The sequence below is a fragment of the Drosophila erecta genome, unplaced genomic scaffold, assembly GCF_003286155.1.
Source record: "Drosophila erecta strain 14021-0224.00,06,07 unplaced genomic scaffold, DereRS2 tig00000055-arrow-pilon, whole genome shotgun sequence".
NCBI classification, from domain to species: domain Eukaryota; kingdom Metazoa; phylum Arthropoda; class Insecta; order Diptera; family Drosophilidae; genus Drosophila; species Drosophila erecta.
The window spans coordinates 16,800,041-16,812,911 of record NW_020825200.1 but is presented as its reverse complement, the minus strand read 5'-3'; the positions used below and the strand labels follow the sequence as shown (position 1 = coordinate 16,812,911).

General features: G+C 39.0%; 2 protein-coding genes across 6 annotated transcripts in view; one reads left to right on the top strand and one right to left on the bottom strand.

Moving 5' to 3' along the window:
* Positions 1-354: 354 nt before the first annotated feature.
* LOC6541097 (serine protease inhibitor 42Dd) lies at positions 355-1,735 on the bottom strand. Its single transcript, XM_001970135.3, has 4 exons — positions 1,717-1,735; positions 813-1,654; positions 624-762; positions 355-566 (listed from the first exon to the last, which is right to left on the bottom strand). The coding sequence occupies exons 1-4, from the start codon at positions 1,727-1,729 to the stop codon at positions 424-426; spliced, it is 1,137 nt and encodes a 378-aa protein (XP_001970171.1). The 5' UTR covers positions 1,730-1,735; the 3' UTR covers positions 355-423.
* Positions 1,736-4,918: 3,183 nt separating this feature from the next.
* The window catches only part of LOC6542437 (rap1 GTPase-activating protein 1), a 79,387-nt gene continuing 71,434 nt past the window's right edge, over positions 4,919-12,871 (top strand). For 2 of the 5 annotated variants that reach the window (XM_015159354.2, XM_026979646.1), the window contains exon 1: positions 7,359-7,789. Coding sequence is in view for 1 of the 5 variants with exons in the window: in XM_015159353.2 (XP_015014839.1) it covers positions 5,383-5,705 (323 nt within the window). In the remaining 4 variants the exon portion in view is untranslated. Of the gene's footprint in view, positions 5,706-7,358; positions 7,790-12,871 lie in introns of those variants that run through there. The other 3 variants (XM_015159353.2, XM_026979647.1, XM_026979648.1) reach the window with 3 other exon arrangements.

Below are 12,871 nucleotides of genomic sequence, written 5' to 3'. Positions count from 1 at the left end.
AACAGCTGTGCTGGTCGGACTCTTCGGACGTCATTCCTTTGGCTGTCGTCGAAGGCCAATTAGCAGTTACATCGAATGGAGGATAAGGCAAAAGGTTAAGCCCATCTGACCGGGCCCACATGGTTCCAAATGGTTCCAAAAACCTAGAAATGTTCAATCGGTGGAAAGTAGAAATTTGTATGCTGATACTGATTGCGGCCTCTTCACAGCGTTTAGATAGGTGTATAATCCCTGAATTTCATCATCAGCGAATGCCTGTTGCACCCAATATTTGGGTATTTCAATATTTGTTAACTTTGTGCAAGTTTTCAATATTCACTAAATACTCTCTAGACTTGAAAATGCTTTGGAAAGTATGTTATGGTAAAGTGTTGGTTCATATTATAAGACAATATAATATAATACAATTTTGCTGGCATTTGATTACCAGTGTGGTTCGACGATGTGACCCCGAAAGTAAATGACATCGTGGTCATGAATTACGTAGGAAAAGGGATGATCAGCTATGAACTCCATTGGAGGCAGTTTCATATTGTCAATTGATTTTTTTGGGCGAATTAGAACTCCTGAAAGATAAGCAAATCACGTAAATGCCGTGTATCTCCGGGGTAATAACAAAGTACCTGTTGCCGCTGAGGCCTTGGCACCCCTTTCATCGACCTTCAGAAAGGCTTTCTGCACAATTCTATCGATCTTAGCACCAGATTCTAGCACTAGCCCTTTCAAGTCAGCTGTGGGCTTAAATACGTCACGAATGCCTAACTGAGGAAAGGTATGAAAAAGGTGTCGTTTATATTTACCAATATACAAACCTTTTCTAAAATCCCCTTCAGCTGTACGCTAGATTCGATTTTGAACTTGGGCAGCTTGACATTTACGGAATTTTTTTGCAGATTAGGCTTTAGAAGCCCAATATTTTCCTCCAATTTTCTTAGGCCATCAACTCTGTTGGGCAGAAAAATGCGCATGGAAAGAGTTGAGTTTCGGTAGGGCAGCTCGATAACCTTCGCATCCAAGTCTTCCAGGTCTGCTGAGAACAGGGATGCTGACAAAGTCATCATCTTCACCTGAATGATTTTGTCAGGTGATACTTGGAAGTCGGCTTCATGAGTTTGGTCGGCCTGAAAGTCAAACACCCACTGGCCCTTCATGTAGATTGCATTCACCAGAAACGCACTTGTATCCGGATTCAAGTCGCTAGGTGAGACTATGTTCCGGATCATGCCTCGCGTTCGATTTAGTATCCAGCTATTGACTATCAAAGAGGCGCTGACAGGACCGTCTAAGCGGATAGACTTGGCTTTGGCCTTAAAGGCCCTCCGTACCACCTCATTAAACTCAGGTACAAGGCGATATTTCCGGTTGACATATATCCGGTTTGCTATATGCAGGAAAAGGACCTTTTCGCGGCTCCTAATGCCGGCAAACAATTTACGATAGCTGTTTGCCACTTGACTTTTGTTCTCTGATAATTTGAAAACGTTTCTAAATTCTTGCGCCGTGTTTCCGCCTGCTGCCATGTAAACCATGCCCATCATAATATCAACGGACAACGGCGAATAAATGAGGTTCCTTTCTGCATTCTCCGATGCCAAAGTTCGATAAAAATCCTCCCAGAACAGACTCGACACTGAGGAGGCCAGCAAAAGCAGATCTGAGGGTATAATTCTGAATTGTTAATGTACGGAGTAATGTACGACTTTCTTGACCACTTACACAAGTACTTCATTCTAAATGCGGCTGCAGACTGAACGGACATTAGCAGGAACGTAAGAAATTAGACTTGATGCTAATTTAATTAAAAGCAGCGATTTTGCATGGCCATTTAAATGAATAGGAAATGAATAGGAATTGTGAGTGTTTTTCTACCATCTTCGATACTCAGTTTCGTACTTAGTATTTTCTTAGATTAAGGTAACCTACTCAGCTTTTCCAGGCTGAGTCCTTGAGCTGTTTTAAGCTACAAATCCAATAAAATTGTTATTTATGTTTTTTATGTTTTTGTAATGCCTTCAAGTGGAGCACACTTTTCACAGCTACACATACTTCCGAACCCCCTGCGTTTCCATTCACAAACCCGATTCCTGTGTTTCTTCTAATGAACACATGTCAATTAAAGCCGCGGTCTCGTGTCTCATGTCCGTGGAATGAAATATGTTCGCTAGTCTCAGTCTTCAACTCAGTCGAGACTCCTTCTCCAACTTGAACGTCAGATCCAGCTCAAATGTGCACTGATAAAACAAATATTACATACTGTATTCAAAATGTGAAAATTCAATTATCGGTGGACATAAGATTAATTTTAATTAATTAATAGAATTAATTTTTAGAATAGAGAAAAAGAGTTATATTACAAAAATTTGCTCCACGTTCAAATGGAATTAATTTCTTTCCGTGTAGATCAAAGTTTGCGTGCTTCGCGGCTGCCTGTGTTACGTTTCTCGCAGTTACGCACATTTTCGCGTATTGAGGGAGTCGAAGGGGGTGCTGAGTAGTTTTGTGGCGAATGGGGGGCCGATAAAGAGGGGCATACAAGCGACAGCTTGGACATGTTTGCCTCAAACCCCTCAAAAAACGACGAGCCAAAATGCAAGTGTCTCGCCTTACAGTCGCCCCCAACTCTTTCACTAGGTTTTCTTTGAGCCTGATTTATGTCGTCGAGTGTCGCGGGTGTTGCGTGCCGGCACCCACAGCCCCCTTCCGTCCCCTTCCTATATACAGGAAAAAATCATTGCTAATAGATATGTATGTAAATATATAGTTTAAAATTGGTTACCAAAATTCATAGAATTCTATACACAGAAGCGAGAAAAGGCTCATGCATCTTTCAGAACACTTGCGCCTTTTATATAATCTTGTGTAATTCTAATAAAATATTCACCATCTGTTTTTTTTAAATTGTAATAAACAACTTGAGCTTATTCCTGCTTCTATGCTTTACGATTGTATAGAATGAACTTGTATAACTCTAATAAAGTAAATATACATATTCTGTATAATCTGTATCTATTTTATAATATATTTCAAAGAATTGTAATAAAAAACTGAGCAGAATTTTAAGAACACCTAGACAAGCATGGAGTTTTGCTCAGTGCAGTTATCCGAGACTGCGGGCAGTGCAGCTCGAGTTTTTTCTACTCCGCGGTCAGTTTGCTGTCTTCTTTCGATTGGCACTGAAGCGAAGCATGCGATTTCCGCTTTAATGTAATTTTGACAACGCACACACGGAGCTTGAGTGTTCAGGGGGGTGGTGGGTGCTGGGGGATGATGTCGGGGGGAGGTTGCGATTGAGTATCGTCATCAAGGAAATGTCATGATAAATCTTACTCGACTTTCCCGTGGCCGAAACCGTTACAGTAGCAACTGTGAACTCGGTTTCGGTTTGGGGTTTCGATTTCATTTTAAGTCGGTTTTGATACTCTCTAGATAGGAGATCGCGATAAGGGGGATATGATTGGGTCAAACATTTAGGAAGTCTCATAATAAAAACATGCAGTTATAAAAGTTATAAGATAAGAAGTATTTATTTTTTAAATATTTGTAAACAAAGATATTATTTTATCGATGCGTATGAATTTTTTGAAAAGGGTATCTTAAGCAAGCTACAACGACTTGCTTTCTTTTTTATAATTTTCATATTTCCAGCTCTCTTATCGAACGATTTGTTTTGCATGTTCCATTTATCTGATTTGCTGGATATTCGATTACTTGATAACTCGATTGCAGCGGCATTTAGCAGTTGTGGAACCACTTTTCGTCGGCACTATCTCCATCCCCCTCAATATCTATCCTCTATACTCTTAATGCACTTATTCTCCGTCCGTTTTGTCCGTTTTTGTGCATACTGGGACGCCCCGAAGTCTGTTTCCTTATCACCCTCTTTTCGAGAGCCATTAAAGTTCTTGGCGGTGACCCGCAGAATCGTAAACCCAGCTTGACTCACTGATGCATCGATGATACATTTATATTTCACAGTTGGCCCTACGCTACTTTTTCCTATAACAAGTGGCATTGGAATGGGGAAATCTGCGTAAAATTAGCTCTTATTATGGGCATTTGTTGTTCCCAGCACCTGAAAATGTCAAACGAAGGTGTAAGAAACTGATAATATTTAATCTTGATGGATTGTTTAATTAATTAACCAAAGTCTGAATGGTGAATGATTGGAGCATTGAACTAGACAATGGTTTCTATTCATGGGGCGTGCTAAAGGGGGCGGATCTCAAAACCGTGAGATCACTGATAGCTGGAAACGATAAATGAAATTAAATAAAGACGTCTCTACATGTACAAATTACACATCGTTTTTATATCGGCAGCAGTAAAATAAAAATAAGCTGACTTAGCGGAATCACAGCTCGGTCATTTATCGCTAGCAAATTAAAACTGCAATACAATGCAAAACTAGTAAAAACGGTTATAGTGCCCTTAAGAATGGAAAGATACCTAGTAAATTTATAAAATAAATCAATTTCCATTTCTTTAGTGGTATATTTAACAAACATAGAACGAAATTTATAATATATTTTGAAGTTCACACAAAACTTTTTGATTCGCATCAAGTAAGTCATATTCACCATAAAAAGATGTTGTTTTTTATTATTAAAAATACAACATTAACACGTTTCAAGCCTTACAACATCACATTTTCAAACATTATGTGCGGGGTACGTTCTGAGAACATTTTATTTTGCCTAATGTGATCGCCTTATATATGCTCAATTAAGATCAGAATCACCCTGTATGCTTAAAATAATGAAATTGCAAGAAATACAAGTAAATTCAGAAAAAAAAACTTTGCAATAAAACGTGCGAAGTTATAAAAACAATGGAAATGGAAAGAGAAAGAGAGCAAAAACGAACGAGGGAGAACGCTCCAGATAATGGAGCTCGGTTCTAAAAAGTCGCTTCTGGGGGCTCTGGTCCGATTCTTTGTTGCGGTCAGTCGGAAAATCGAAGGCGGCGCGTCGCGACTTCATATCGAAACCCCAACGAAACTCGATTTATAGAGCAAACGAATTCTTAATTATGCAAAAACACAAAATTTATATTAAATTAATAAATATAGATACGCTGCGTGATGAGTGGATATAATAAATCTAAGTGTAAGCCAGGAATATAAATGATAAGAGTAGCAATTCTACATGCGCAAGCAAGCACAGTAAAATATAATATATTCTGGAATCTATACAGAAAGTAATAAAAACATATATTTTAATTCAGCTTATAAATGCAAAGTAAAATAACAAAATAATAAAACAATTCAAGCAATACAATAAACCAAAGAAGTGAAGTAAAGCTAAAAAAAAGTTAGTAGTGAATGAATAAAACTAACTTTCTCAAGAGAAAAAGTTCAACATTTAGTTGGTATCAGCGATAAAAATGAGTTCCTACAGGACATTGGTAGATCATGGCCATCCGATAATCGTGGCAGGCTGTGAAGTATCACTGGCCTCGAGCTCGGCAACCAGTTCGCCCAAGCCACTACACCGGATGATCAAGTACTGGCGCAATAGTTCCGGAAAAATTCCGGGTCTCCGCAAGAGCGAGAGTTTCGCCGAGTACCGACGCCATTCATCCAACTCGGCCACAAATTCGGGAGGATCAGGGGGCAGATCGAGCACTTCGAGTGCTAGGCAATTGCAATACCAGCGACTGGAGATGGAAAGCTGCGAGAATATAGATATGCTGGCAGAACCACTAAGGTAGGTGCACTTAATCATAAAAACAGGTTTTTTTTTTAATTCATTCATTAATAAAATACGTATTTTTATGAGTTCCGAGATGTTTTTATGAGGTTAATCGTTCAATTTCAATCAGAACTTTAGGTAATCAAGAATATAAAATTAGTTTAAAAAGAAAGCTTTTACCAATTTATTACCTTCGCATCGTAACCAAATCAATTTTATTTCTTTCTCGTCTAAATCACTTGAATGGTGACCAAGATATTTCTTGAATTTACAAATATATGCATGCATTCCACACCTGTTTACATACAAACTACCAAAGAAGTGGCATCCATTGCCTTGCGGTTCACTTTGATGTGTAGCCCCAAAAATGTGGGGCATGCAACAGTTGGTTATCTGTTTTCTGGTTTTCGAAACGCCCCTCGCAGCTGCGGTTTATCGTGTGGTTATCAGCTGTTCGTTATCAGCCGCCAACCAACACGAAACATCGGCAAGCATGTGGATGATAAAGATGAGGCAACCAGTGCATCACGCCGCCGCAATAGCCGACGTCACTTGTGGATTGTGGGCACAGTCGGAATTTCGGGAACGCGTTCTAAAGAGCTTCTTTTTCCACAAATGGAATAAACAAAACCATAACTTTATATAAAAAGAAAGTACGTTAAACCATTTATAACTCAAGAGCGGTTTAATCGATGGATAACTTTCTTGGGAAAACATCCAAAAGCCTTTCAGGGAAAGCTTACAGATGCGTTGAACTGGTAGGTTTGTAGAATGACTGCAAAATATTTGTCCTTCAGACCCTTACCAAATTGGATTAGCCAAATATCTACTCGTAGATAAAGAACATGTTCTGGAATGAGTGCACTACCGTCTGAAAAACACCGACTGTTTTTGACTCGTGCCCCTGTTTACTTGTGTATTCGTGTCCCACGCCGGTTCCGGTTATTCGGTTTGTTTTGGTTATCTCTTCGTGGTGGGAAAGCATTGCCTTCTGCATACTTTTGGGGTACACTGTGCAAATAATTAACTGGCAACTGCATTGCCGGCTTCTTTGAATTGCATTGTTTTCCAAACTGTTTACTTTGGCTAATGCGGGCTGCTCCCCTCTCCCTTGCAACACTCTTTATGTTTGCCTAAACTGCGCGCATTTGGAATGTAAATAAATGTAAATAAACAAGAATTTCGCCCCCATGAAGGCAACAAAAGCAGTGAGAGCAGACAGCAACAAACTCCGCTCTCTCGCTTTAACAAAAATGCAAAGTGCACGTACAGTCAAGGGCACAGCGATAGCACAACGAATCGCAAAATTTTATATTTATTTATATAAAACTGATGCCCATCTGCAGCATGAAATATAACATATGATATCAATAATATCAATAATTTAGTGTATGTATATAATATAGTTTTTTTTTGTCTTTTGGTAATATGCTATAACTTAGAATCTATGAAGATTTCATTTAATGAATTCTTTAAAAATTCGTGTCATATATTATTTCACTATGCGGTGCATTTAATTTAGTCGCACCCATATGTGTATATATGTATATAAACTCTCCATTGTCAGATCCACAGCTACTACTATTTTGGCCCCCATTGTGGAGTTTGTGGATCGCATTCGGCTGTGGAACCTGAAATCTGAGCTTCGTGCGCAACGACGTTGTCGTCGCTCGCATTCGTGTTCGTTAGGGGCCAAGCAGACTTTCGTTTGGGGCTTTCTGCTTTGCCACTCAGTGTCGATTTGTGATTCAACTCGTGTGGGCGTGCGTGCGTGCACCGAGTGTCCGACTGTGTGTGTGCGTGTGCGAGGACGACCGGGCGTGTGTGTGTGCGTTGTCGCGCGTCTGCGTCGCGAAATCCTAAAATCGGGAATCGGAACAGGAATCGTAATATATTTCGGGTTTCCGGTCCAGCCGCTGCTGCGTCTTCTGCATTCGCTGCTCGAAAAGTAACGGTAGAACGCAAAGCAGTTGCCAATCGACAGCAACAGTTGACGGCAAGAAGAGCAGCGCGAAAGGGAAAACCAAAACAAACAAGAAAATTGTTAAATAGCGGAGTAAACAATAACAAGCGAATACTCGAATTTGTGAAAGTGCTAGGTAATCAATCAAACATATTTTAAGTTTGATACAACCAATTAAGCCAATGATGATTTATGGTTTTGAATTCTTGAAACAAGTGAATAAAAAATAAATCAAGCTAAGCATAACACGCAAACTTTCTTCAACACTTAATTTGCAATTGATACCACTGAGGCGGTTTCCTAAGCAGCCTAAACAAAAGAAAGAAAACGAAAGCAATAAATAAACAAAGTGTTTGACGAACTTTTAATTGAATGCGTGTGCTTGAGTAACAACAAAACGAAATCGCATTTGTTGCCCTTATCAAAAAATTAGAAGCGAAAGTGGCAAAGGTGTCAAATGGGCAAGACAAATAGAAATCAAAATAAGTCTGCCAAAAAACGGCTGCATAAATACATGTGTGTACATGCATATGTACGCGCACGTAGCTAAAAGTGAAACCGTTAAACAAAAATCGTTGGCTGAAATTGAAATTTAACGAGCAAAGAATCCAAAAGCAGAAGCGAAGAAAGTGTTGAAAACAAGTGAGACTGTGTGCGTAATATTTTGTGCAATTCAATTACGAAAATGCCATCCAATAACAAGTGCAAGAAATGACGAAATAACATAATCAGCACTGACAAATGTTAAACTCCTGAAAAGAAACTACAAATGAGAAATACTTATGAAAAGAAATAACCACAAAAAGCTCCGTTTTTGTCTCATTCCTCTCTCTTTCTTCATCTCGTTTTTGCCGGTTCCTGAGTTTTTGTTTTCTTTTTTTTTTGTTTTCTGTGTTTTTGGAGTTCGATTAAAATGCGTCACGCATGATTATTACGTGTATTTTTGGTTTTTGTAACCATTTTATCTGCCTGCGATCAGCTTAAAATTGTGTTTCTTTATTTGTTGTGATTTATGTGGAAGTTGTGTGATGTGATTGCTGTTATAAGTAACCTCAACATTTGGAAATGGTAATGTGAATTCCAAATTTTATTAGGGACTTGAAGATCATGAACCTCAACAGGTTTGTTTTGGATTCAGAAAAAAAACGGGATTGCTTATTACTTCCCATAAAGGAATTTCGATCTCTCATCAAATTTCTTTCTCCTCGAAAGCCAAACAAAGAAATCATCACGTTTCTGATAACATTTCTCGTCCTAATGCTTAAACTGATATTTAAGTTAGAGATTTATTAGAGATATTATGTGATGTGAAAGTGGAACAGTTTCCAGCCAACTCCATCGGGAAAAGCGATTTTTCTCGTTTCCGACTCGCAAAAATGCAAATTAAAATTCACGCATTTTCCACCTCTTTTTGCGCCCTGTTCGCTTGTCCCGTTAAATGACAATGTTGCATCTTCTTCTTCCTCTTATTCTACTACTACTCCTCCCATTCTTTGCTGCTGCCTGTTATCAAGGTGGTTGCTGTTGTCTTGCTGTTAATATGCATTGCCAGCGGTCAAAAAGAAAAAAATTTATGGTAAATTCGCAGAGCACGTGAATTTCTTTTTGGCTTTTGAAACGGGTTTGGCCTGAAATGATTTCAGTTTGTGTTGCCGTGTTTTCTGCTGTTGACTTTTCATTTTCGTTAAATTTTTTCTCGATTTTTGTCTCGCTGCTGCAGCTTGCAAAAATATTTATTGGCATGTGTGTGCGAGTTTTGCGACTGCTGTTTTGGTTGTTTGCTGTTTTCACTGCTTTGCCAGCTGCAGTTTTCTGGAATTTCAGTTGCTCTCTCGAGAAAACGGGGTAACACGAGCTGTTCGAGCCGCTCCATCAACAAAATCATATTTTTATAGACACCAGGTGACCGGACATAGATATGGAAAAGTTTGTTTCATTTTGTACTCTGATTTAATTGGAAACGTTATTGTACAAATGTAGCTTATTCAAGAAAATACATACATATTAAAATACATATGTACATATAATATGCGAATTTAACGTTTAATAATCATCATTCAGTCAAATATTTATTATTTGAAGGAGAACTAAGTCAAAAAAAGTTATTAGAAATCTTAACCGTCGTAATCACATTAAAGTCTAAAATGAAATTTGCGATATTCAAGAGCATCCATGCTTCGTAAGGTAAATAGTTGCACGCCTCCCGCTTTTGGCAATCTGCTCCCATTCCGAGTTCACCTGGATACCCTGCTATTTTCCCTTGTTTGCTTTTGCCTGTTGCATTTTTGGGGCTCCGAATATTTGTTGCAGTTTGCTCCGAGGGCGAAAAAGGTAAACGACAGCTCATCAAATATTCATGCCATTCGTGAAGAGATTCTCGCCGCCCGAATCGGATGTTTGCCTTTTGACAGATATCAGTTTTTTTGTATTTATTTTTTGGGGCGGTGAAGTTTGTTGAAGAGCTGCCCCATTCAATCTCTTTGGGATGTAAAGTAAACCTCAGCGATGCGGAATGTAAATGAACTCGGGAAGCAAATTGGCCTTGTCGCTCGGTGTGAAGATACGGACAATAACAGAAAGCTGTGAAAAACAATCCCAAGAAAACAGCTGCTTTTTGGCCACATCTCTTGCTATCTGCTTCTGATTCTCCACTGCCTCAGTCTTCTCCGCTTCTCGAATTCTCGGACTCTCCACCTCCGCTTCTCGGATTCTCCGGCTGTCCATTCATCGTTCTGCGTCTGTCTGGCCCATCAATTGTCTTGTCATCCCTCTCACTTTTCGCCGCCCCCTTTTCTCGCCGCCACTCGAGAGTTCAAGTTGAAGTGCAGCCAGCACAAAAGCTTGGCTCAGGAAGAGTTGTGGGTACGGGGGGCGGAAGAGCGGGTAAGCCTCGCCGTGTCATTCGCCTGCATTGATTTTGGATTCCCTTTCACGACCAGCACTCAAAAAGGCAAGGGTATGTTGGGCCTTTGGACTAAGTATGCAGACTGAGGCCTTAAAGTTCAGCTTATAGAAGTTTTCAAACGTATTTCTGTATGTTAACTCTACAAGTTTAGGGATAATGGTTTCAAGAGATTGTTTAAATATATGCTTAGTATATTACGGAACACAACAATTAAGGATGAATTAAGTGATGCTTGCCCTAAAATGAAATAGTATATACATTATATAAAAATATAACATATTTCTGATTAAAGCAACGAGAAGTAGTGGGTACCTTAAAGTCTACTTTCGATCGGTTTACTTGGCCTTTGTAGGCTGCTGCAAATTTACCGTTTTGCCAATGCGTTGTGTGTTGGCCCCTTGCTTATCTCAACTGCCGCAGATCCCCCTCCACCTCCCCTTCTTTATTCGTGGAAAAACACACGCGAATTTAATTTATGGGGCGTGTGCCGCCGCTTCTCCCATAACATGGCCCAGTGCCAAATGGCTGGCATCCGAATTGGAAATGGAAAAGTCGGGCGGTCGGCGAGGAGTGTCTGCCTCTACGTTTAGTGCTGACTTTAATTGGCGTTGCCTCGATTTTTCTATAAAGTACAAAGGGGGAACCCCTTTGTTTATGACCTGTTCGCACCTGTGCCAAAATAAAGTATACATTTTGGCGTCCGAGTTTCTACCGAAAACATGATGATACTTATAATTTTTAAAAAATTTGTTATAGGTTAGCCAAGGTCGTTGTCAAAAATAAAGCTTTGAAGTTTTTGTTTTTTGGGGATTCAAGGGTTAAGGGGTTGTAAATCAAAACTTTATGGCCAGATGGCCACAAGGTGTTTTAAAGGATTTCTTTGGCCATATCTTTACTGTACCAAGATTAAAGATAGTAAACTTTAAAGGTTCTTCCCAATTTATTATAATACAATAGAAATTATTTGAGAACGATAATTGTGTATTGTGTTTCATAGTCATTGAGTCCACAAAGTTCTATTACATTACGGTCCTTAAAAGCAATAAAAATGTTAAAAAAATTAAACCATGTGTAAACGCTGTATCTTGAAACAGTTTCAGTATCTCGAACTCCTAGCAGCTACATCAGTTTCCCATTACAGTTCACTTACAAGCACAAATATCTAGCATTTTCCGTGTTCGACATAAAGTAACTCCCCCGTGGAATTTGGAAAGGAGGTTTCACTGGTAGTAGTCAAGGTTGCGCACATCCAAAAGCTGATTATTGAGCCCAATTGGCAGTCGATAAGATAAGATACCTATGGCACACAGCCGACAAAAACCGATACCAAACCAGACGCCAAACAAAAACAGAACAGAAGTCATAATCAACTAGAATTGCTCTCACAGAAGTTGTTGCCCCACAAAAAAAATAGAAAACCGGAGCAACTCGGTCTGCCAACAGCTGTTGATGTTTGTTAGCCAGGCTACGAGAAAAATAACACAAAACCCAATACGAAACCAAGCTGGAGAGCAGAAGACAAATTTGTTTACAGAATTTGTCAAGGCATAAATATTTAAACACGTGTAGCAAAGTAACAAGCAACCAATTTTTCAGTCCTAAATTCTCCCACTTAACAGGAAAATGTGGAAGTGCACACACGGAAGAAAACTTTGAACTTGCAAAACTGTGGAAACCGGATGTTGTAGGAGTGTATTCAGCGGCTTAAAATGATCCAAAATGTCCCCCTTGGAATATCATTCACTTGAATATTGATAAGAACCCGCCTATTTATTTCCGATAAGACACCATATACCACTGGGTGACTTAATAGTTGGTTTAGTCTGGTGGCCCGTAACTCAAATACTATGTTTATGGCGTATCGGCACAAAGTTATAACCATAAAATGCTAACTGAAATCTGATTGCGAAATGTTTACGCAATTACTTGGGAGGGATGTTGGGGAAAATTAAAAAAAAATGGGGCTGTCGAATGTTGAGTATGTCGAGCACTTGACACACTTATCATGGATTAATTGTTGAGCGATAAGGTGATAATGAAAATAAAAGAAAGAAAGTAAACTTTGATTCGAGAAAACCAGTTAGGATAATAATATCTGGAAACTTGTGATTCAAGAATACAAACAAGAAATGTATAATATAATAATCTATAAGAAATCGGTATATAGAAGCAGAACTTTTGCGAGCCCAACAAATATAAATGAAACGAACAAAATCAAATTCAACAAATACGAAAAGATACATTAATAATATTTACGAAATTCTAATCGAATTATTCACTTCAGTTGTGCGCAACTTGTTCGATAGACTTCAC

Excerpts from the sequence above, each read along its gene's own strand:
- LOC6541097 (XM_001970135.3), bottom strand. Across the intron at positions 763-812 it reads TGAAGGGGATTTTAGAAAAG|TTAGGCATTCGTGACGTATT; the intron begins GTTTGTATATTG and ends ACCTTTCCTCAG. Across the intron at positions 567-623 it reads CAAGGCCTCAGCGGCAACAG|GAGTTCTAATTCGCCCAAAA; the intron begins GTACTTTGTTAT and ends CTTATCTTTCAG.